Consider the following 25007-nt stretch of genomic DNA (forward strand, 5'->3'; position numbering starts at 1 on the left):
AAATTTGGGAATTTCAGAACTGGAAGTACAGAACCTGCAACATCACTGAAACTTTAATCACTGTTAATTGGTACGTATCAACATTTTTACAAGTACTACTTTTCAGAAATAAGAAAACTATACAGTTAGACAAGATTTAAGGGAGGTCATAGTATAATCAGAGGAAAATTCTGTCACAGCTCTGCAGAACAGTTACAGTTGGAGTCATGAGACTAAGGTAGTAAATGAAAAGCAAATTTTAAAAAGCATTTCTTCCTAAATGCATGCTTTTGCTGCATCATCAAAAGCAATGTAAATAGAATATCTCAGCTGAAATTAATTTTTTTCTGATAATTACTGCTCATTTTTAATCTGAAATGACTAATTAATTGTGTAGAAAGTGAATAATTACATTTCATAACTAATTCTTCCTTCTCATTACAGTACTGTAAGAGCACAATCTTCTGTTTTGCCATATCATAATCAGTCTCCTAACAGTAGAATATGATGTTATCAACAAATAATAAAACATTCTTTGGATGCAAACCACCAAATGAGGAACTGATTGAAATCAGTGGAGATGACATTCTCTGCATGCACTTGCACTTAATTAAGGCTAATGAATTATTAGAATGGATAATGCAAAACCTACTTCTTGTTAACATGAAAAGAAAGGAAACTGGGAATTCAAAGTGGGGGAGGGGAGAAAAGGTGGCAAGAAGGACCGTGGACTGGCAAAGGTCTGGAATGAGAGGGACCTAAATTAATTTTTTCAGAGACAAACTATAACTTCTTCAGGAAGAATATTCTGGAATGAGCGATGAATATAAGAAAAATATGAATGATTTCAGTTTGGGAGGAAGGAAACCCTATTTCATACAAGAGAATCTTAGCTTGTCATTTTAATTATCTATGTTTTTATATTTTATTAATGTGTTGTTTTAAAGAGTCATTCCCAAAAAGTCAAGGCTACAGAAAAATGTATCTGTTCTTTAAATCATCCGCCTACATAGCTATATGTCAGCACTCCTAAATCAGTATTTGGTATGAATCCAAGCTAGACTTCTCAACACCCAGCAATGATAATCAGGGTACTTGATTGATTTTGGTTCTCAGGAATGCATATGACGTGTCTGTGTGTGTCATGCTATCTCTCTCCTACATATACTTTCTGCAGTCTTGTGCACTTGAAAGGATTTAATCCTTTTCTCTTGCAATTAAACCTGAGAATGGCAAGTAGAGCGAGAGAGAGAAAGAGAGAGAGAGAGTAAGTATGTGTCTGTACAGTCAAACAACAAAGCTGGAAGGTCTTACTATTCAGAAAGGCAAGTGTGTATAGTCCTATGCATACACAACTGTCAAATGTACTTAGCCATTCTTTATAGTGGGATTTGTTCAATACAGTACTAATACCAATACTACAATATCATACCACATTTTATCTGGATTACAAAAATGATGACTAAAATGGGTAGGTTTTTTTTGATAGAAAATGCCATTTTTATCTAAATCAGAACATTTTGGAAAATGTGTTTACTTTTATGAACATCTGCACAGAAATTTCCATTTTGACACATGAAAATGTACTTCCTAATTTCAAAATTTTATTTAAAAATTTGAACACGTGTTTCACTTTTATTTTATTTTTGTTATTTTATAATCGAGCAGCAATGTTGCTAACAAGGCAAAATTAGTATTGAAATATTCTATTCTATTGTTTTATTTTTATTTTATTTTAATAATCATTAAAGGGAGCTGCTACTTAGTACTGTTTGGAATGACCTTCTGATGTAGAAAAGATAAAATGTTTTAATCAGTACTAAGCAGAATCTTCCCTTGATGATTTTGAAAATTAAAATATATATATATTTCAAGGATTATATCATCTATGACCTTTCAGTACACAATGTTATGAAATAATGTAAACATAATATAAAAATCAGAGAAGAGAGAATAAAATGAAATTCTAAATAACATTTCAAAATTCCAAAGTGACATTTTCTGAAAGTGAAGTCTTTCAGAAATTCCAGTTCACAAGAAATTTAAAAAATATTAATTTTTTGTTCTGAAATCCCAAGTTTTAAATTCCAGCTTTAACATAGCCAATGGTTCTGCAGTAGCATCAGCCAACTTCCTCAGCACCCTTAGTTGCACTGCATCCAGACCCATTAAAATGTGAATGTCCAGATTTTCTAAAAAAACAACAAATAGTTAAGTTTGTCCTGTATAAACTAACTAGTCACTAACAGTGAACTCCTGCAGATTTTCTAAGTAGTCCTTAACCTAATAGTCCTTCCTACCCTAATCTTCTATGATTCTATGATCCACGATAAACTATAACTTTCAAGTTTGGTGAGTGTTTTTCCAGTTATATAAAGAGGCAATAGCATGTTAGTAGCAAGAGGAATGCTATTTCCAGAGTTGGCATTTTCATATAGAAATCATCAAAGACAATTCAAAGAGCTATTCTGATAGAATATTTTATTAGATTTCTGAGATTAAAAATATTTTCTATGCAAAGAGTGTCAGCACCAACGGGAGAGAATTAAATCATCATTTAGCAGCTAAAAAAGATGAAGTCTAAGATAGACTTCAGGAATCTGTCAAGCAATGTACCTAAATGGAATATTATACTGTCAAACAATATTCAATGATTTAATCACAACTCAAGATTATGGGCCTGATAATGCACCTATAGAAATCAGGTACAAAACTGGCCTCAAATGGAAAAGGCCAGTCTACTCTGTGAGAGTCCAATGATGAATGCTATATATAAACTTTTAGGAAAATTCTTTTTTATTTACCACATGCTACATTACAACCTACTTACCAGGTTTCCCACTGTAAGCACGCTGCTGAACTGTTCTGTCATTGGGTAGTGTTCCATGGCCATAAACAATGTGTTTAAAACAATGCAAATAGTAATAGCAAGATCAACAAATGGATCCATTACAATCAAATTGACTATATGTTTTACTTTTAACCATGGGCTCCAGCAATCCCAGATTAAGAAAGTGTTTGCAAATCTGTACCAGCATGGTGGACATTTTTGTCTGGATTCTTCAAGTTCTGGGGGAAAAACATTTATAATATTAACGTATAAAACCAACAATCTGTCAAACAGAGCCACTAGAAGTTCTTAGTTTAAAATAAATAAAAAAAATATGCAAAGGTTTATGTGTGGCTAATATATACTACACGAAAGAATTAGTCAAATGTGATTTGTACACTAAATGCACACATTTGTAAATGAGTATATCCTTATAAGCATAATGATAGTGTTGTTTCACATTAGCTGTGTTGTTCATACATGTAGATTTGCTCAACTAAAACATATTCCCTATTACCGTAAACAGTATTGAACCATTACTTTTACATACGGTAATGTAAGGAATACTTTATCTGTAAATTCATTTACTTAAATCAGTTATAGATTGCAGTTTTGTGAGGTTCTCTACCCTTTCCCATACCTTCTGCCTGCAATTTCCCCCTCTTAGCACTTTCTGGCAAGCCTCCACACCCCAACCCCACTTCTGGCATGCGTGTGTGCAGGCAGAGCAAGTTGAAGTGAGGTGGTGCCCATTTTTCTGCCCACCCCCAATTGTCTAGGGTCCCTGGGCATGAGACAAACACAACCCTTTCCCCACTTAGCTTTAATAGGACAAGTTGTCTTCACATATACTTACAATAAATCTGTCAATTAAGAAGCAGATCTGTTATGAAAGCCTGTGTCAGGAATATTTGTTTCCTATTTTTCCTTACATTTGACATCATCATTAAGCTCAGATTTCCAGGAACCAAGTAGCTTCTAAGTATTGTTTGATTGTAAGGAAGAACATCCAGTGTGAGAAAACAGACCTTGATGGGATGTTTGGGGCTGGGGCTGATGGAGATGAAGATGGAGTTACTCTGGTTTAAGTGAAAAGAAGCTAGCCTCATGAAAAGTGGCTCCCTCCTTTTCACTCCTCCTACACAAACATTCTGGCTGTGTCTACATTGGCATCCCTTTCCGGAAAAGGGATGCTAATGAGACACTTCGGAATTGCAAATCCGCGGGGGATTTAAATATCCCCCGCGGCATTTGCATTTACATGGCTGCCGCTTTTTTCCAGCTCGGGGTTTTTGCCGGAGAAAAGCGCCAGTCTAGACGCGATTCTCCGGAAAATAAGCCCTTTTCCGGAGGATCCCTTATTCCTACTTTCAAGGGTCTTGTGGGGAGCTGTGAGCCACCAGGGTGTATAAGGAAAAGAAGTGTGTGAATAGGGAAGTGGCCAAATTACTTGGGACCACAGGAGGGGTAGTCATTTCACATTCCGGCATAATATAAGGAGAAGCTGAGTTGTTTTGGGAGGATGAGGTTCACTTGTCCAACTTAAGTGCTGTCATGTTTTTAACAGAAATAAAAGATGGCTTTAGCATATGTCTGGGAACCCAGTTGGGCATGGGAAGGAGGCAACCAAGGTAATTGCTGGCACCTCTTCATGGCTGATAACAGTGCAAGTATACCTCCATATGAAAGGTATATAGTGATTGAATAAATGGTTTGGAAAAGGACTTAAAAAAAGGTGTTCAAAAAAGCAGGGGTTTTCAAAGCTGAGTCCCAGGCCTGCTTGGGCAAGCAACTGGTGGGCTGCTAGACACTTTATTTATCTGAGTGTCCATAGGCACGGAGCCTCACAGCTCCCATTGGTTGCAGTTTGCCATATCCAGCCCCAGGGAGCTGCAGGAAGCGGTGTGGGCTAGGCTGCCCCTTCTCACAGCTCCCCTTGTATGGAAATGGCAAACCTCAGCCAATGGGAGCTGTGAGGCTCCATGCCTATGGATGCTCAGATAAACAAAGCATCCCAAGACCCACCTGCAGTTTACTCAGGTGGACTCGCAACCCAACTTTGAGAACCCCTGCATTAAACTAACTAATGGGGTAGTGGTGGTAGTTGGGGACACCTATAATTGATAGGGCAGGGAGCCAGCCTGTCATTCTTATAGCCCAACTTAACCCTCCTAGGAGTAAGGTTCTAAAGCAATGGATTTTCTGGAGGGAGCTGGAAGGGAAAAGAGGGAGAACCGGTAAAACTCTCACAGGTAATTACGCAATAAACATGGGGTCACTTGCACTGTAAAGTGTTATCTGCTGGGTAGTCCCAGACATCTAATAAAAAAGTTGAGGCCTGATTAAATTCACATAAAATCCTTCTTTCACCATAGTCAGACGATGGTGTGAGCTCAAATCTATCCGATGTTTCTGGCTGTCCCTGCTAGTAAAAAAAGAGTGGAAGAAAGGTAAACAGGGAGAGAGTCTTCACCTGAAGGAAGAGGTGACAGAAGAGGTCCCATATGTGAGAGTAGGACTGGCCCAGAATTTTGCATAATGGTCAGCAAAAAGGCCTACACATAGTACTTCATTTAGAGACGTGGTAGGTAACCTGCAGCCTGCAGACCACACGTGGTCCACCAGGGTTAGCTGCTGATGGGCCACAAGACATTTTGTTTATATTGACTGTACGCAGGCACAGCCCTCCACAGCTCTCAGTGACCGCAGTTCATTGTTCCCAGCCAGTGGGAGCTGTAGGAAGTGGTGCAGGCCAAAGGGACAAGGTGGCTGCCACTTCCAACAGCTCCCATTGGCCAGGAATGGAGAACTGTGGCCAATGGGAGTTTGCGGAGCTGTGCCTACAGACAATCAATGTCTACAAAGTATCTCATGGCCCACCAGCTGCAGAGCCTGATTTAGAGATATTGGAAAATTTGTACTAATTTCTTCTAATTGGTGAGTCAAATTTGTATGGACTCCACTGATATCAAATCTAATAGAAAGGAAGACTCTGTTGTGATCAGAGATTTTCAAAAATGCATTAGAAGTACTTTTGCAAGAGGTGAGGTAATGTACACTTTCATCTCTGATTATATTTAAGCTGAGATTGATGTGCTTCTCTGAGAAATGAGAATATGATTTAGGAATTAATTTTAAAAATCTGTTGAAATTGTGACTTTTCACAAATGAATTTGAAAAGTACTTTGTAAATTTTGTTTGTAAATTTTCTTTCAAGTCCGAGGTGAAGGACACATGTTACCATGGAAATTAAATAGACTGGGTCTGACTTTTTAGAACTGCTGTTAAAAAAATTCCTAGACATATTTATCAGTAATATTGTGCCCAAAACTATCATTATAAAACTTTAGAGCAAGTCAAAATATTATTTTAATTGAATGAGGTTCTGGTATATTGAGTTTTCATCATGTTCCAAATCACCTTCCATTTTTCTAGTTTTGTGAATAAATATTTTATAGAAAGACACATGAGGTTTTGTACTTTTGTGTAAAATGTTATTTATATTATTGTCTGCACCTCTCTAATGTAACTCAAGAGAAATAGCAACGAGGAGTCCTGTGGCACCTTATAGACTAACTGAAGTGTAGGAGCATAAGCTTTCGTGGGCAAAGACCCACTTCGTCAAGAGAAATAGTGTATGTATAGGGTTGGTGGGAGCCAACTGCTATCATATAGGCAATTTTTAAACAAAAGACATAAATTGTTGTTGTTTCCTTCCCATACTTATCTGTTTGTCCTTGGGCTTTAAGATGTTTGGGCAAGGACCATGAATAGATTATTGATGAGACTACCATAAACAAATTACTATTATGTAGTAACAGTTTTTGTGAAGGTTTACTTTAATCTCCTGGTGACCCGATGTTTTAGAACACTGATAACGCAGAACAGGATTTCCATCTCTTTGGCTTCTGCCACTTCATCATAGATACTAGTGTAATAGAAGAGTTTTTCTCCTATTGCAGTTAACAAAAAAAAGGACCTAATTACAGTCATCTGTCCTGGCATAGCTGTTACCCTTCAGACCTGCTCTCCCTTTCAGTGGCTGCACTAAGATAAATTCTCTTTCTCCTCACAGGAGAATATTTCCCTAACGCTGTTCATTTTGTTTCTCCTGCTCCAGACTGGAGGCAATATATGAGCTAGCTAACTAGCTAGATAATTAATATTATAGGAGGTTTAGGGTAAATCAGGCTAAACGATTAAGAACATGGGATGAAAATATTCATTACCTACTTCCAGTGCCAGACTTCATCTGTCCAATTATATAACTACAAGTGAAATTATGTACATCTTCTATTAAGTGCAGCTAAAACAAATTCAGTGAAATGTGTGTAAAAATGTAATATGTCACATACCTTCCATTGTGTTAGTGAGTATGCTGGCTATACTCATTGCTCTTTGCCTTGCTGCAGAATCTTCCAACATTTCCATGGAAATTTGATAAGAACTCAGTCTTCTTTTTCTTATTTCTGTTTCTGTAGTGGTGCCCTGCAAATAAAATGCCAGTGAATTAAACCATCATTTTCAGCAATTTATTAACAACACACTATACAAATATTCTCATGGCAAAGTCAACTATGAATAGCTTCTTTTCCAGTGTATTAGACTTTCCTTACATACTGCAAATTTCTTTCTCTGCCAGGATTATCTTTGCTGTTTTCCTAGATGTCTGCCCAACAAGCAGTTAGCTAATTGAAAGTGGATACATGCAAGTACATGATGTGTGTTTAGATAGAGGAGAAGGAGGATTTTTGGTTCCAAGCAGAGATTCAGGTTCTCTCGTTTAAATGGTTACTTGATTCTCAAGCAACTTGCAAGGTGACTCTCAATTTGGGAAGCAAATTGCCAAGCAGTTCTGGGAAATTTGGGGCCAATGTCTAATTTAAATGAATGCTGAGTAAACTAAAATTTGCTGCCAGATACCTTTTTTCTCCCACTGAAGTTGTTGGGCTTTTGCCATTGACTTTAATGGGTATAGGATCTCACCTCTTGTCTTGTTAGTTCTACGTGTTTGCAAGTACTATGCTAGTTATTGGTTGAAGGAAGTTTATTTCTCTCTCTTTTTTTGGGACAAAACTTTGATCCAGATGGAAACATTAAGTTAAGATATTCTTCTCTCCCATTGAAGACCATACATAAAGGGAGAGCAGAACACCTGAATTGAGTTCTGCCATATGCATGCAAAAGGAGATTTACCCCTCTTGTTACTGTGTTAAAAGAATTACAAGAGATAGATGAATTTGCAGCTGTAGAAATACCTCAACTATTTCAAACTTGCTTATATGACAGTGAAGTTAATGGTTTATCTGTGATCACCTCGGGGAGAAGTTGTCCGGTTGGTGACGTGAGAGCTGGAGGTCCTCCAACCAAAGAAACCACCCCATTGCAATCTATAGTGCTGTGCAGCTTCCCATTTGGTGGAAGTGCTGGTACCATCCTGGATGACATACTGGCTTGACTAATATTACTGTTGCGCCTCTCGCCATGTCTGTTTGGAGCAAAGAGAGAATCTCTTCTGCTCTCATTGTCTTCAAGAGTGCTGTGTTCATCATCGGCAAAGTCATTTTCTGATCCTACATCCTTCGCTCGACCTCTGAAGCTGAAAATGCTCGTTCTGCTGTTGCGCCTCGGAGAAAACAGGGAACCACGAATGCTCAGCAAAGACTGTAGGAAAGCCCCACCCCATAAAGAACAGCATTAGTAAATGAAACACTTAAAAATGCTTTGTTTTCTTATGGAAAGCAATAACCATGCTCTAGAGAACGGATATTTAATAGTTTTTAAGAACCAACGGTGTGCTCACAGGGCCATATTGTTTAGTAGGTGGGGAGGGAGGGAAGCATTTCTGAAGTGTTATCGAGCTGCAGTGAGAGAGGTGCAGGGAATGCTGTCCTCCTACTGGCATGAGAGTGTTTGGTGGGGGAAGGGAAGGAAAGTTTAGCAATTAGGAGCAATGGAATGAAGAAAAGGGACTAAGATGGTGTCCACTATTTTCTGGGTACTCAGGAGAAGCATGCTTCCCTGCTATACCCTGGATGTCTGTGTGCTCTACTTTTTTTTTCTCCCACAAGATAGCACAGATAAAAGATCTTTGCAGAGTTTTCTTTCTATTCCTTGTGGGAAACAGGGACTCTAAATCATAAGGCTCATGACTCACTCAATGTCACTCTGTTTGCCTGAGGGATTAATTCTCGTGATCATTGCTAAAGGCAGTCTGGGTAAGCCTAAGACCTACATAAGTGCGTAGTCTTCACCAGTGGGTCCCGCGAGCAGCACTCTCAAACTACCACCTGGAATGAGGTGTAACAGTTAATTCAAACTAAGGACTTAGTTCGAATTACCATTTCACTGCCACATGTAGCCGCGGGCAGTTACTTTGGGCTAGTGGAATTTCAAAATGGCAACCGGATCGGAACATGCAAATAAAGCCCAGGTATTTAAATCCCGGGCTTCATTTGCAATTTTGAATGCCTACATTAGCCTCCCTAGTTCGAAGTAGGGGGCTATTGTAGACATACCCTAAGAGATCAACAGTTTTCTGAAGATGCCCTTTTACCACTGAGAAAAAGAAAATCAATCCTTATTGGAAATTCTTCTGTTTAATTACAGTATAAGAAACTGCTTAATGGAATCTTTGTCTTCCTTTCTGCATATTTCAGCTACAATATTCATGAATAAATACAACTAGTAACAGTCCTGGAGAAAACAAACCTTGCATTAAACTCTCTTCAGTCTTCCCCTTCTATTAGTGTTGATATCCTGGTATACTAAAAACTTGATTTTGATATGGGGCCTCGATTTAGCCATCATTCTTCCATGCGTAAAATAATAGCGTTTACATTTAGAGTGCATAATATTGATAGATATCTAAGATCCAGGAGCCAGATCCAGCCCCTAGCTTACCTGGATCTGGCCCCCAAGGCTGGGGGCTTCCTCATCCCTAGCTTTGGGGAGCCTGTGCTGATGCTCCAGCCCCACAACTCTTGTGGGGCTGGAGCACCAGAGCTGGCTCCTCACTGCAGTGGAGGAGCCCCAAGCCTCACAAGCCAGAGTCAGGCAAGCCAGAGCCTGATCCAACCCACAGGTTCTGCCTGGCAGGAGGGAGGAAGCCTAGGGGAGCCTCCAAAATTTACTTGCTCAAGTCCCCTCTATGCTCTGGCGTGTGAAAGAAATGTAGGGGAATGTCTTTCTACTTCTCAGTCAGGGGCCATGTCTGTGAGGGTGGAGGTTTTTTTTTTGGTGTGGCCCCTCCAACTGATTTTTCTGTGGGTCAGTGGCTCCCGACCCAAAAAAGGTTTCCTATCTCTGCTATAATTGCAGCTCTGAGAATCTGTGGGATGTGCTTGAACTGACAGCAGGGATGCTCACTGGCTTGTGTGCTCAATGCTTCGCTCCTGCATTCAGGAGGAAGAAGTCGGCAGGAAAATGTGATGGAGACAAGAGCCAGCCCTTCAGAGAGCTTGGGGGAAGTAGACTGGGACGAGGAGACTGAGAGGTGGAGCTAGAAACTGGAAACAGAGGTTGATGGGGGATGCGATGGAGAAGGTGAGAAGAGGTGTAAATGCAGTGGTGGTGGTGGAAAGGCTGGGACTGACTGGGTAAGATGACTGGGATTGAATGCTGGGGAGGGAATGCTGAATGTGGGGGGAACTGGGAGATGGGGAAGGGGATGGTGACTGAGATTGCATCCACTATAAAAGATTTTCATTTCTGTATGTTTTTTAAAGTATGCCAAGTTTTCTGACTATTATGTGTGTGTGTGTGTGTGTGTGTGTGTGTGTGTGTGTGTGTGTGTGCCCCAGTTTTTAGTAAATTATAGCAATCAAATGAAGTGCACTTTTTGACACATTTTGATCTTTCTTGGCAATTATATTTAATTTTGTATTGTTATAACTTAATTATACATAATTTATATTCTGTTGTTACACATTAGTACACTATATAGCTATGTATCCATTAAAATTAAGTGTTATAGTTATTTACTTGGTAGCACCATCATTTATATATTTGTATTTTGAGCCTTAAGTTGTGATCTAAGAGCGTAACTCCATAAATTCACAGTCAGAATGAAAGAGCTGGGTGCTTCTCAGCACACACACTCAAAAGACACATCCAGAAGAAACAGACCTCTCACTCCAAACCTCTAGCACTTGCTGTGCACATGGGACATGTTGCATAAAAAAGCCTCTGCCTGAGCTTACTTGATTTATATACATGGATTTTCTAAAGCTACACCAAACTGTAAGGTCTAAGGTTTTAAACTGCAACTTATTGTGATCTTTGTCAAACTTTATAATCCCTGTAACTCTCAGAAACTTACTATAAACTGCAATTTAGTAATCTTTATAACTCTCAGCCACCTTGCTTGTAACTTTCTCTAAGTTGCATTCTTCCCTGGGTGAATGGAGAAAGCTTGTGAGAGTGTGTTTGAAGAAGGCTTGGAACAATGGAGCACATTTCAATGAGTCATCACAGTCTAGGCATGCTCCTTGCTGGATAAAGGGAAGTCTGGGCATGCTCCCTGATGACAAAGTGAATGAGTCACAGGGGCCATTCAAACACAATATAAGGAGAGGGAGCACATGTGAGACTCCCTCTTTTTTTTCCTACCCTTGCTCCTGAGAAGCTTCGCTCCAGTGTCTCTCCTCCTGACCAGCTTCCCCAGCCATGATGAGCAGACAGACCCTCCAAGATCTACATACCTCGGCTCCTTATGCAACTCATATGCCTGTGTAAGAGTGAGTGCCTCAGGGCAGGAATGAATGGGTGAGAATGAGTGAATGAATGGAGGGGTATGTGCTTGCTTGTGTGTGTGTGTATGAGAGAGAGAGATAGCTCTATCTTCTTTAGTTTAAATCTTTGGTGGCTGTTCTCCCCTCTTTAGTTTTACCTAGTGGAAATAAACCCATACTAGTGTAACCCTGGGTGGTCTCCAGTGAGAATATTTTTGAGGTAACAGGACATACAGGAGCTGACCCAGCTCCCACAGGAATGAATGAGAACTCCCAAGGGGAGCCAGAGCAGATCCATTGTGAATAGGGTGCAAGAGGAGAGTTGTGAATGAAGATTGCTGCTCTGCACCCATACACAGAGAGTCTTGAGCCAGTGGATTAGGGCAGCACACAGCACCATGTTTTCTCTCCTTTTTCAGCCCTGTTTATCAGGTTAACCATCACTACTCACACTATAAAGTACAATCAGTAGGGAGTTGACTGTGGCACAGAGCCTTTCCTACCCAGACTCTGGCTCCTTTCCTTGCACAACAGACAGATAGCATTTCCATTGCATTTTGGCCATTCCCTGGATATATAGAGGGGCAATATTTGCCCCACGATACTGATATTGCTTCACAAAGGGTATGTCTACACTACAGCGTTATTTCAAAATATCTAATTTCAAAATAGTTATTTTGAAATAAATAATGCATTTACACACAAAATGCATTTCGAAATAGCGCATCCACACTGAGTGGACGCTGAATCGCATTTAAGGCCGGCCAGAACCAGGTCCAGCAGGGCATCAGGTCATGAGTAATTTTGTGTGGCTGCTGCCTGAGGCTATCTGAGGCCTGTGCTTAAAGGGACCCCCCCCCCCCCCCCCCCGGACAGCTAGTTCTCAGGTTTCCCTGCTTGCTTGTCTACCTCAGTGAGGGACAACAAAACATTTTGTCTCTGCATGCTCTGGTTGCCCTCACTTGGGACACCACAACATTCTGCAACATGGAGCCAGAGCTGCCCCTGGGCACTCTTGTGCTTCTCTTGGATGCCTTGCTGTGAGCCAGGCTGCACTTTCTGCAGTCAGTATCCAGAAGGCCCTGTGGGAGAGCTTCCACCCTGAGGAGCACTAAGAGCCTCTCTGGTCTGCCCCATTGGGGGTTTGTGCCTCATTCCTCCCTCACATCCTTCCACTTACCCATCCCTAACCCCCCTTCCTGATGTCAAATAAAATACACGTATTTTCTTGAACACAAACTCTCTTTATTTAACAAAACTAGGGCGAGGGGAATGAAACTCTGGTGAGACTGGGGAAAGGAGGCAGGAAGAGAGGGTGGGAGAGGGGAGAGGGAAACCTGGGAGGAGGGAGCTGGAAGGAGGAAGCATGGGGAAGAAGGGGGAGGGGAAGCTCAGGGCTCAGGGTTGGGGGGGTCTTGCCAGATCAACTTGATTTTCATGCGAACCTGCTCCTAGGTTCGCATGTGGCCTTTGGTGGCCAGGCTGTCAGCTATCCTGCCATAGACGGCCACGTTCCTCTATCTAGTGCGGAGATCATGGATGTTGGGGGCATTCCCCCAAACCTGAATAAGGTCCATGATCTCCACCCTGGACCAGGAAGGCACTCGCCTTCTCTGGGCCCTGGCAGGCTCCTGGGAGCTGGCAGATGGCTCCTGGGGAGCGGTGGAAGGCTGGCTGCCAGTGGCTTTCTGGCTCATGTTTTGCGGCCACTGGGTTAGGGGCAGTGACTGCTGGCTCTGGGCTGGCAGGCTTGGAGCTGGCACAGGCACTGTGGCCAGAGTCTACCCTTTTAAGGGCTCTGGGGAGGGGTGGAGGGAGAGGAGTGTGCTTGGTTGAGGCCAGAGTGGCCAACAGGGCACCCTGGGAAGGCTGGAGACCCCCTATTTCAAAAAAAGTGTCTACACAGCACTTATTTTGAAATAGCAATTTCAAAATTTGTGTTATTCGTCATGGAATGAGGTTTGTCAATTTCAAAATAAACCCTCTGCTATTTTGATTTAATTTTGAAATAATGGAATGGCTGTGTAGACGCTAAGATAGTTATTTCAAAATAACGTTGCTGTGTAGACATATTCAAATAGTGACCAAGTTAGTGAATACAATTGGTGATTTAATTCTCTTTAGATTACTGGCTCAGTTGACAAGTTCAGGGATGAAAATTTTTACTTTAAGTGGTTGTTTTTCTAACTATTTTATCCAGGCTTGTATAAGTCATGTCTTTTTTAATATAAACCATTTCCCTTTTTTACTGTACTTTTCCCTTATTTAACCTGAAACCTAAAACATACAAAGTTTGTTTCTACTTGATGAGATTTAATTTTTCAGTCTATAAGATGAATTAACATTTAGTTCGGTGTTATGGAAAGTATATAAAGTGCCTTGAGATTTTCAAATTTGTTAAGTTTCTATGATAGTTTCAGTAGTTCTTGCTGATTGGGGAGTTGGAGATAAAAGCCACAAAGGCTTTTGGAAGGTAAAGAAAATATCGTCATGTCTACACTAGGAAATTATTTCAAAATAACTTATTTTGAAATAAAAACTCCTGAAATAACTATTTCAAAATAGCATGTCCACACTATAGGGAAGTCTTGAAATTAGTATGAGGCAGGCTCCCTTAATGTGGTTATCCTACCTGGACTTAGAGCCCCAGGAAGCACTGGGGAGTAATTACTTTGAATGACTCTGGAGAATATTTATTTTGAAATAGCAGCAGTGGAACATCCCCACTCACACTATTTTGAAATAACTATTTCAAAATACCCATTATTTCTCGTGGAAAGCAGCAGTTATTTCAAAATAACCAGCCCCTTATTTCGAAATAACAGGATTGAGAGTGTGCACACTCCGCTTGTTATTTCAAAATAAGGGGAGTTATTTCAAAATAACTTCCTGGTGTAGACCATGGACTAATCCGTGCCCATGATATTTTACTGTTGGATAATAAATCCATGTCAGGTTATTGTGTCCTCCATACAGTCTTTGTCTTGGAGTACACAAAAGATTTGCAGGGCATGAGGTTAACTAGAGAAGGGCAAGTGATTTGGTAATTAACGCACAGGGCTGAAACTGGGACTCAGAAGTTCATGCTTCTATAGGCTCTGTGACTGACTCATCTGTGTGACGTTAGTTCGAACTAACTTTCATAGGCGCTACACTAGCGTTCCGTTAGTTCAAATTTAATTCGAACTAACGGAGTGCCTAGTTCGAACTAGGTAATCCTCATTCCACGAGGTTTAAGCCTAGTTCGAACTTACTAGTTCGAATTAAGGGCTGTGTAGACCCTTAATTCGAACTAGTGGGAGGCTAGCCCTTCCCAGGTTCCCCCTGGTGGCCTCTCTGGGCACAACCAGGAAAACTCTTGTCCTCTCCCCCAGTCCCGGGCCCTTAAAGGGGTAGACTCTGGCCAGACGGCACTGGAGTCAGACAGCCCTGCTGTAGCCAGACGTGAACCCCCATTTTAACATCCACCTTTGTCTGCTTGAAACCATGCAGGGCACATAAGAGCAGGAAAACAGCATATTCTTTGAAAACCTTGGAGCAGGAGGTTTAGATATGCTGGCTCAGGGACCGTGACCAACTGTAAGCAGAGATGGGAGGGTGGTCAAACTAATTGTTGACCAAGAGGCTGTACATCGTGCCCCTATTGATACGAACACATACCCGTCCACGGGGGAAGGAATCTCCCGCCCAACAAGAACATCCGGCAGTCCTAATTTAGTTATCTTCCTCTCTTACAAGTGTAAATTAACTTGTAACCTGCTTGTAAGAACTGGCACCACAAAACGGACCAGTAAAATTTGGCCTCTTAAGATAAGAAAGAGAATACAGGCCCCCCAGGGGTATAAAGATGAGTCCAGCAGCACACTGACTTTGTGTGTCAATCTACCATCTATCTGCTGGTCGGGTTTGGTGTTTGACCTCCCGAGGTTCCAGAGGGGACGCCCACCTCGTATTCGTCTTTCCGAGGAATTGAGAGACCGGCCCTGGCCTGACACGCTGGAGTCAAGAGGCACAGAAGGGGGTAAAAATTGTACCTGGATGTGGTCCTTTGTTTAAGTATATATACATAGTGTTAGAGCTCTTTAAAGATTAAGCTGTCATTTGGTACCATTATTTCTATTTTCTATCTTTACCTTTTTCCTGTAACCACTTTTTAAGATCTATCTATATTTTACTAGTATTTAAGAAATAGAGCAATAGCCATTGTAACCATATGATTTATAAGTTCCTTTAATAAACCTGTAACTGTTTAAGTTTTAACCTGACTCCTTCAGTTGCTGTAATAGAACCAAGCACAATTTAAAAGAACTTCAGCCGATCATAAAGGGACAGACATAGGGAGAGCTTGGGCATTTGGATCTGTGTCACTCCCAGGTGACAAGATCCGTTGGGGCACCTTTCCAGCGTTTCCCAGGCTGCGAAGGAACTTTGTGTTCTAGCAGTTAAAATCTAAGGTGTAATAAGCTCTTCCTACACACTGGGGCGTCTGTTAGCCTATTTGGCTACCCTCTGCGACGGGACTGTGGTCCTAGCAGTAAAGTCACAGACGTTAAAAACACTCGGGGCTCCTTTCAGCCTTCTGGGCTGCCCGCTGCGACGAGACTTCGTGTCTTAGCAGTTGAAGACTTAGGAGACATACCCACACACACTGCCCTGACCGTCGGCTGACACCTGCCAGCAGTGTCTACCCCTGAGCCAGTGGCCCCACCATGAGCCAGGCAGCCAGTGGCAGCGAGCCGTCCCCTGCCCAGTCCTCGAGCACCCAGGGGCCAGCCAGGGGCCGTAGACGGCGTGCGGCCCCCTGGACTAGTGCGGAGGTCATGGACCTCATTGAGATTTGGGGGCAGGCCCCCAATCTCCAAGATCTCCGCACTAGGAGGAGGAACGCGGCCGTCTACGGCCGCATAGCAGCTGCCATGGCCCACAAGGGACACAGGCGCACCCAAGAGCAGGTGCGAATTAAGCTGAAGCAGCTGCGGCAGGGGTACGCCAGGGCCACAAGGGGCGGCGCCGCTGCAGGGGATGACACCTGCCCTTACTTCCCCACCCTCCACCAACCCTTGGGGGAGGGGCGGTCCGTGCCAGCCCGGGGGACAGCGAGCCGGGACCGGAGGGCCCTGACCTGGGCACACCGGAGGGGCCACCGCCAGCTGTTCCAGCAGGGTCATCCAGGGAGACCGTACCGGGTAAGTAGTTTGAATTAAGTAGTTTGGAGGGGGAGATGGGAGGGAGACCAGAGATCGCGCGCGTGGGCCATGCCTTCCACGGATCACACAGACACCTGTGCACGTGCAAGCATGTGCCATGCCACCCTTGGGCAGGTGGCTCCATCTGCGTGACACCCAGGGGCCATTGCCCAGTAGGCACATGCTTGTGCAAAGAGACGTGACATGCTCCCGACCCCGGGGCAGGACCCAGCAGGATGCTTTCCCTTCACATGTCCCCTCTACACAGAGGCAGGGGACATCTGCCCCTCCCCCCCACCGCCCCGGCCACACTATACATGGCACAGGGACATGGGTGCGGTCTTGGGGAAGCTCCCAGTCCCGGGGAAAGCCAGACATCCTGACCATGGCCTCTGTACAAGCACAGCAGCTGTGACGGTGCAGGGGTGGGGGAGGGTGCTGGGCATCATCCTCTGCGTCCCCAGGGAGAACTGACCACTTCTCTTCTTTCTCTACAGCTGCACCAGCTGCTCGTGCAGGGCGCACCACCCCGCCCGGGACATGCTCCCGCACCCGCGGCCTGTTCCGGACCGCCAACACGGAGCAGGAGTACCGGGACCAGCACCTGGGGGCCCTGCGAGCCGTGCACTGCACACTGCAGGCCTGGATGTGGGAAGACCTGCAGGTCTGCCACGAGCTGCTGGCTGAGGTCCGAGGGCTGAGCATCAACCTGCAGCTCCTGCTGCAGAGCATGGTGCCCCGTGCTGGTCCTGCCCCTGCTGCCCCCCCAACTGCTGTCCCTCCTCCCACTCCTGCTCTCCCTCCCACCTCTTCCTCCTCAACCCCCACAATCTGTTCCTCAATGTCCACACCCCCCACCTCAACCTCCGCACCCTCCACCCCATCCCCCCGGGGACGCCGAGGCCCCCTCCCTCGCCGTGCTGGGAGGCGGTTGGCCCGGCGAGACCCCCACCCCGTATCCTTGAGTTTCCCCACACCCTCCTTTCCCTTGCTTCCCCCTTTCAGCTCCCTCCTCCCAGTTTTCCCCCCTTCCCTCTCCCAGCCTCTCTCTTCCCCTCTCCCACCTCCTTTTCCCAGTTTCCCCGAGTTTTGTTAAATAAAGAGAGTTTCTAGTTTTGACCACATGTTATCTTTATTTTGTACATCAGGAAGAGGGGCTAAGGAAGGGTAAGTGGAAGGAGGTGAGGGAGGAATGGGGCACGAGCCCCCGATGGGGAGGACTGGGCTGGCTCTGCGGGCTTCTGGGGGTGGAAGCTCTCCTGCAGCCCCCCAATTGCCCCCTCTCCCCAGATGGCAGCCTGCGGCAAGTGCAGCCGGGCTGATGGCCGAGTGGTGTGATGTGCCCAGTTTGGGTAGTCGGGGCACTCCAAGCCAGGACTGCTTTGCAAGCGGGGAACCCCTGAGAACTGTCTGTCCGGGGTAGGGGTCGGGTCCCTTTAAGCGCAGCCCTGGGCTAGCCTGAGGCAGCATCTCCACGCTCTAAGTCCTCCTCTGATGCCCTGCCGGCACTGCTTCCGGCCATCCTTAAGCCCGGTTCAGGGTCCACTTAATGTGGACATGCTAGTTTGAATTAGCAAAACGCTAATTCGAACTAGTTTTTTAGTGTGGATCCGTTAGTTCGAATTAGCTTAGTTCGAATTAACTAATTCGAACTAAGTTAGTTCGAATTAACGTTGTAGTGTAGACGTACCCTCACTGACTGTAATAAGCTTTGGAACAGACCCAAAATATGTAAGTTCAAGGTATTATTATGAAAGCAAATACATACCCAAGAATTTTTATGTCTGGCTGCTAAATGGGCACCTAAATGCATACAGTATCCAAGAATTTGAATTGGGTTATATAAGCAAAGTTGCCCCAGTATAATATAGTGTAGATTCAGGACTTTTCTATATAGGGAAGTTAGTGCAGGGTGTGAATCTACAGCGCACTAGCTTGACACACAGTAACTCGCTGTGTGATATGCTACGGCACATTAAATTCATAGCACATTTTGGCACCTTACTGTTTCAAACATGAAAGCACACTGTGGAACTTTTAGCATGCCATTGTAGGGTCCACATAGTGAGTTAGCACACATCAAGATAGTGGACTAGAGAATCATATCCTGCCTTGCCATCTGCTAACTTGCCTTAAAGACAAGGCCTTGTTGTGATGGAATATTATGATGCTCTCATATAGAATGAATTAATTAAATATTAATAGTATGTCTGAATTACTTATTGGTATAAGCTTAAATGAAAGGAGAGAGCCAGGGCTGGGCCAACCTCGGTTTGTCAGCCGGAGGGGAAAGGGCTGGCCAGGACTGCCTCAGGCTGGCCTTCCCTGGCAGCCAGGAGGAGAGCAGGGGCTGTCTACCACCAGAGAGAGGGGGGTGGCAAGTGTAGCAAGCAGAAGGCACAGCCCCCTAGTACATTTTTGATACAATCATAGCCTTCTACCAGTAGCATTGCTGGATATTTCCTTGGTAACAGATCATGGCAGTAGAAGAATACAGATTACATAGTAAGAAAACTGTACCTGGTGGGGGGAAGTGAATCTCTTTTCATATGTCAGTCGACTTGCTTCCACAGAGAATCTGAAACTTTTCCTTCTGATACTGTCTTCTGATTCAGATTTGGGGAACTTTTCCACATCTCCCTTGTCCTCTGCCTCAGACAGTTCCTTCTGTCTTCTTTTCTTCCTTCTGTTTCTCCTTTCTTTAGCACTCTTTGAGCTCAACTTTGATGCTTCAGAGGAACTTTCCAAGAGCTCCCCCAATCCCCCTACTCCACTCAAATCTCTTGATGCAACTGACACTGCTGCTACTGCTGCTGTTGCCTGTTGGTTTACAAGGTATATTTTTAGTTTGCAGATTGCTAATAATGTTATGTAATTGTATTAATTTTTATTATTATCCATATATTCAGTTGCAACTTGTGAGCAATATGTCAATGTAGTAGACATTTTCAGAAAATAAATGTAATGGTGACCCATATTTGGGTCCCGACCCATAGGTTGGGAAACCCTGCTCTATATAATAGGGAACTAAATAGTTCTCTAAACAAGGTTTGTCTCCAGATATCTTTCAATTTAATTAATTTCCTTCTGCTTTCAGCTATTTCCTGAAACCTTATCTTATTCACCTGCTAGCCTATAGGATCTTTTTTTTTTTAACTTCGTAACTGCATTTTAAAATATAATGTATGAGAAGTACTAGAGAAAACAAAGTCTGTTTTAAATGTTAATATACTTATACACTCAGTGGCTAAATTTTTGAACAATTATATATCAGTGGCAATAGATATCAATACTAAATGTGTGTGTTTGTTAATGAGAGGTTACAGATAGTACAGACATTTTTCTTTTAAAGTTAAAGACAGGGGCATGATTGTCCATTGCCTTGCACCTTATGGTATCATTTATGTCTGATCAAAATATGTGTAAAATAATATGAGCATAAATTACTTGAGCATTCTAATTTTCTAGCATTTTATATGAACCCTGAATTGATGTAAATGATTACACTAGTTGAAAGGCAGTGTAAATGCAAGCCCAGAAATTAGACATTGGTTTACAAAATTGGGTTCTCACATCCAAAACCTTTGTCAGACAATTTGTCTTTGGATAATAAAACCTCACACAACAAATACATAATACAATTACATTTGCTTATATTATTTATGATACATCTGTTTTTCCCAGTAAACGAGGTTGTTGTAAAAGATTATCTAAGAAGAAATTCCTTTCAATACTTAAATGATTTATGCCCTTTTCCAAGTCCCCAATTGACTTCACAGTGATTGCAAATAGATACTTGCTTATGTATTTTGCTTAATAGAGGCCAGTATCCTAGTACTAATACTTGTCCTTCAGTCTTTTGAGTTTCGAATGTTTGGGAGGGATTATTAAAGAAAGCAGGTCTGAACATCATCTCGCAGGTTATAAATCTGAAGCAACAGACTTTTTCACAATATTCATCAGATCTATAACCTCAGTGTGTTATAAATATAATGCACTGTAATTTTCCATTGTAGCCAAGTTTCTGTAACATTGTAACAAATCTTTTAGCTATAGAATCACATGGTGAACTTAGTAACATTGATTTACTGCACCTTTAACTTATACTTAAGATTATTACACATGCTAATTTCTGTGTGTAACTTATAATTTTAGACATAAGAAACAGACTAAAAGTACATTTTGTTGGCAAAAAATACCTGAGCTTCTTCTTGTTGCTTTTTTAGCTGTTCAAGCATCTGCTGGAATTCTGCCTCTTTCTGTTCTGCTTCTTCCAGGGTTGCTTGATTCTGCTCCTCATAGGCCATAGCAACCACAGCCAGGATCAAATTCACCAGATAGAAAGATCCCAAAAAAATCACCAGAACAAAAAATATCATGTATGTTTTTCCAGCAGCACGTAGTGTCTGGGGGGAAAACATATCCATAGAAATATATAGTGTCACTGCTAGTCTTGACAGTATGTTAGTGATGCAATTCATGCTCTGATAAGTAGTTGTTTAAAGGGTTTTGTCACAACTGAAGATGCCTATTCATGCAGTTTTACCATATCAAATTATATTTAGCATTTGATTCACACAAAGTTCTTACCAGCTGATAAAGGTTCTCCCAGAAGTCCTGAGTCATTAGCCGAAAGAGTGACAAGAATGCCCAACTGAATGTGTCAAAGCTTGTGTAGCCATAATTGGGGTTTCTACCTGCTTTCACACACATATATCCTTCCGGACACTGACTGTGTGAAGACAGAATACGAGGTGTTATAGTTAACTTTCAGTCCACTCTCATTCTGTGTTACGGTTCATAAGAAAATGCATTAATTTGACATAACAGGTATTATTTTTGGACAGTTGCTCTTCAGGAAACTGATGTTAATTAAAATTTTAGGTTTTAAAACAATTGCATAAGGCTCCCCAAAACTCAGCTAAGATGAAAAAATATATGATAAAATGCCCCTTTAATTTGTTTTTGTTGCTAAATCTTGTTTTCCTTAATGAAAACATGTCAAGTTATTTAGTTCATATTTCAACGTCCACATTTTTCAACAATCATCCCCATCCAAACTAGTAATTCCCAGACAAAAACACTTGCTGAAATGGAGATTATAAATACAACAGAACAAATATCTAATTTTTATTTCAATGGTAGATCTGGAAAAAAACCTGGATTGGGTCAAGCCAAATCTAAAAACTGTACATTGAAAAAATCTATTTCAGGTTGAATGACACAGGGTTAGTAGACCAGTGGCACTCATCTGGGTTATGAGAGACCCAGATTGAATTTCTCTGCCTCCGGGATGTGAAAAAGTAATTTGTACTTGAGTCTTCCACATGACAGGGCTCTCTTTCTCTTTTGTTTGAGCTATGCCATTTTGTATAAATAACGAGGGTTGCCAGCTTTGGTTGGATAAATTCCTGGAGGTTTCATCTCATGACATTATATTTAATTAAAGATTAATGATTAATTTCTGGAGACTCCAGGACAAATCCTGGAGGGTTGGCAACCCTATAAACAATTAATTAGAGTAGCAACTTGAACTTGGATCTCCTACATCATTTATTAGTGCTCTAACCATCAGGCAATAAAGTCAATCCCATGCTCTTTCCAAGGCCTTATTAGGTATGACTGTAAATTATCACTATGACAGTATGTCAGGAAACAAGAGTAAGAATGTAAGAATGTGTAGTCCCCTTACTAAAGGTGACCCTGCTTATTCTCTGGGAAGATCCTGTGTGCTGCAGTCCAGCCCCAGAGACTAAAATTCCCATGAGCCCTGGAGGAAACCAGGAAGGAAGTGACTTTTGTTTTGGAGATCTGAGTCTCTCCACGTGTGAAGAAAGACTCAGCAGTCTGTGGACTGTTCCCTCTGTTTTTGGAGCAGAAAGGGAGCCAGGCTGCTGTGGAGGAGTTTGATCCAGTTCAGTAGCTGTTATGTTACAGTTATAGACTGGGACAGAGAGCCTTTGGAACTGGGATCTAGCAGGCTGCTTCTGATTGCCCTAGAGGGGAGGCCCTTTGGCTGTACTTGTGGCTAGAAGCTACTCTGCATCCAGCACACAGAAGGAGATTGTGAGTATCTTGGCATCTTTAGGAAAACGCTACCTGGGACAGACCTCAGAGATACAGACTAACTCTGGGTTCAAAGAGAGGCAGAGAGGCCAATCCAGTGAACCAGAGCTGCTGCATAGTTTGGACCCACATACACACTACATACAGAGAATCTCCATTACAGCTGCAGTTCTTCAAGTGCACACACGCAAGCAAGAATCTGGGACTCTGAGTCCAGGGGTGTGCACACTCTGAAGTGGGATAAATATTGGCAGTGCAAATGGCAGCTAGAAAAGTTCCTTTTACTTCTCTGTACTTTGTTAATTGATGTTATTCACTGTTAATTTGTTAAATCCTGTTTCTTTAAGTTAAGTAAAGGTTGTTCATTCTAATGCAATCTATTAGATGTACAGGCAGTCCCCGGGTTACATGGATCCGACTTACATCGGATCCCTACTTACAAACGGGGTGAGGCAACCCCGCACTAGCTGCTTTCCCCCCTAGCAGACCAGGGAGACACGAAGCTAGCGCCCCACCTGGCAGACCAGGGAGATGTGGAGCGGCTTTTCTCAGCAGACACCTCAGCTTGAGAATAAAGGACTGAGGGAAGTGAGGTGTGGGAGAATAAAACTGAGTTCTGGAGAAATGTTTGGCTAGAGTTTCCCCTACAATATGTACCAGTTCCGACTTACATACAAATTCAACTTAAGAACAAACCTACAGTCCCTATCTTGTACGTAACCCGGGGACTGCTTGTATATGATTTATGATTTCTAATTGTTCTGGAGTTAGATCCAGTTCGTTGCTGGAATACATTTATTCCTGGAGGTTCCCAAGGCACACCAGTAAGTGTGTACAGGGCCAGCCATGTGGAGGCACCGCCATTGTACATTCTTCATGAGCAAGGGACTGCAGCAAGGGGGTGGATAGGTTTTCCCCAACCAAACAATATCACCACTGGGGTACTCAGGATCTCCTTTTATGTCAAGACCATCAGGCACCCTGGCACACCTGAGAGTGTGATCTGCTCCCGAGTAACCCGGGGAGGAAAAAGGGGGTTACAAATGTAATTTGTGGGATGCAAATTCATGTGCCTAGTAAGTGCACTAACCAAAAATTATACTGAGGATTATAGCCTCAGCTTTCTTTCTTTAGTTAGTTAGGTCTAGCAGTAAATAGCCAGTAATTAGAACAATATCATTAGACACATGTAGTTCTAAATCAGGAAATCCATAGCTAAGATTATGAAAAATATTTTCTATAAGTTGTTTCACTCTACACATTTAGATTCTGGAGCTTAATTGGCAAGTAAAAACCTTCAACTCTACCCATTTGACTGTCCATGTTTGCCACTCTGCAAGATCTGTTTCTGACATCTTTTGTTGAATTAACCAGCCAGACTTCCAAAACATATACAAATGCTATAGCTCGTGTTCAGGCGAAAAAAAGTAACTTCTAGGCCAATCTGGACCAATCTAGTTTGATTCCTAAGAATAAGATTCAGTTGGAGTTTGGAGTGCCATGTAGCTGTTTTCCCTGAGACAAATGCATCAGAAAGAAATTGAGACACAGAAACACAATTCTTCCCCAAGCTCCACGGGCAAATAATTTACTACACCTTTCTTATAATATAGCATATTGTACCCATGCGTTTGGCCCAATTCTGCTGGCTGGTGCATGAAGGAGCTTCTTTATGAATTAGGAGTATCAGACATACAACTTCCACTGTTCTCTCAAAGCCTGACTCCAAAATCCAAAAAAGTCCTAGGTGACTACTTAGGAGATGAGTTCTCCCTCTTATCTCCTTGTGCAGTCAAGCAGGATCAAAATGCAGCAAAGCCCTACATGACAAAGCACAAACTTTGTACAGAACTTGTTTTTTTTTGGTAGAAGTTCACATACAAAATAGCTGCAGCAGAAAGGATTTTTGGGAAAATTAAGCATTAGTCGGGATCAGGGTTGAAATGGAAGTAAGGAACATCCTTGAAATATGAACTCACTACTGTTCCTTCATAATATATTGTATTTTCTCCTTCTTGACTTCTTCTCAGTTCACACCATTGATTTTGTTACTTGTCTCTAAAAGACCTATACCAAAGTCGATAACTTTATCATTAACAATAACATCGCTTTTCAAGCAGGCAGGAACAAATGTTGATCGTGAGTGTTTTGTATGACCAGATATTAGACTACCTTAACCAGAGCTGTTGAGTCAGCTCCTGTGGTAATGTAAGT

The 25007-nt window shown here is 42.5% G+C and overlaps 1 protein-coding gene across 2 annotated transcripts in view; it reads right to left on the reverse strand.

Moving 5' to 3' along the window:
- LOC102446421 (sodium channel protein type 3 subunit alpha) overlaps positions 1-25007 on the reverse strand; it is a 138354-nt gene that overhangs the window by 75682 nt on the left and 37665 nt on the right. For both annotated transcript variants that reach the window (XM_006137327.4, XM_075933519.1), the window contains 6 exons: positions 21318-21459; positions 20927-21133; positions 19248-19547; positions 8126-8473; positions 7165-7297; positions 2810-3048 (listed from right to left, as the gene is read on the reverse strand). In XM_006137327.4, the coding sequence (XP_006137389.2) occupies positions 2810-3048; positions 7165-7297; positions 8126-8473; positions 19248-19547; positions 20927-21133; positions 21318-21459 (1369 nt within the window). The remainder of the gene's footprint in view (positions 1-2809; positions 3049-7164; positions 7298-8125; positions 8474-19247; positions 19548-20926; positions 21134-21317; positions 21460-25007) is intronic.

This window comes from Pelodiscus sinensis, chromosome 7, assembly GCF_049634645.1.
Source record: "Pelodiscus sinensis isolate JC-2024 chromosome 7, ASM4963464v1, whole genome shotgun sequence".
In the NCBI taxonomy this organism is placed as follows: Eukaryota; Metazoa; Chordata; order Testudines; family Trionychidae; genus Pelodiscus; species Pelodiscus sinensis.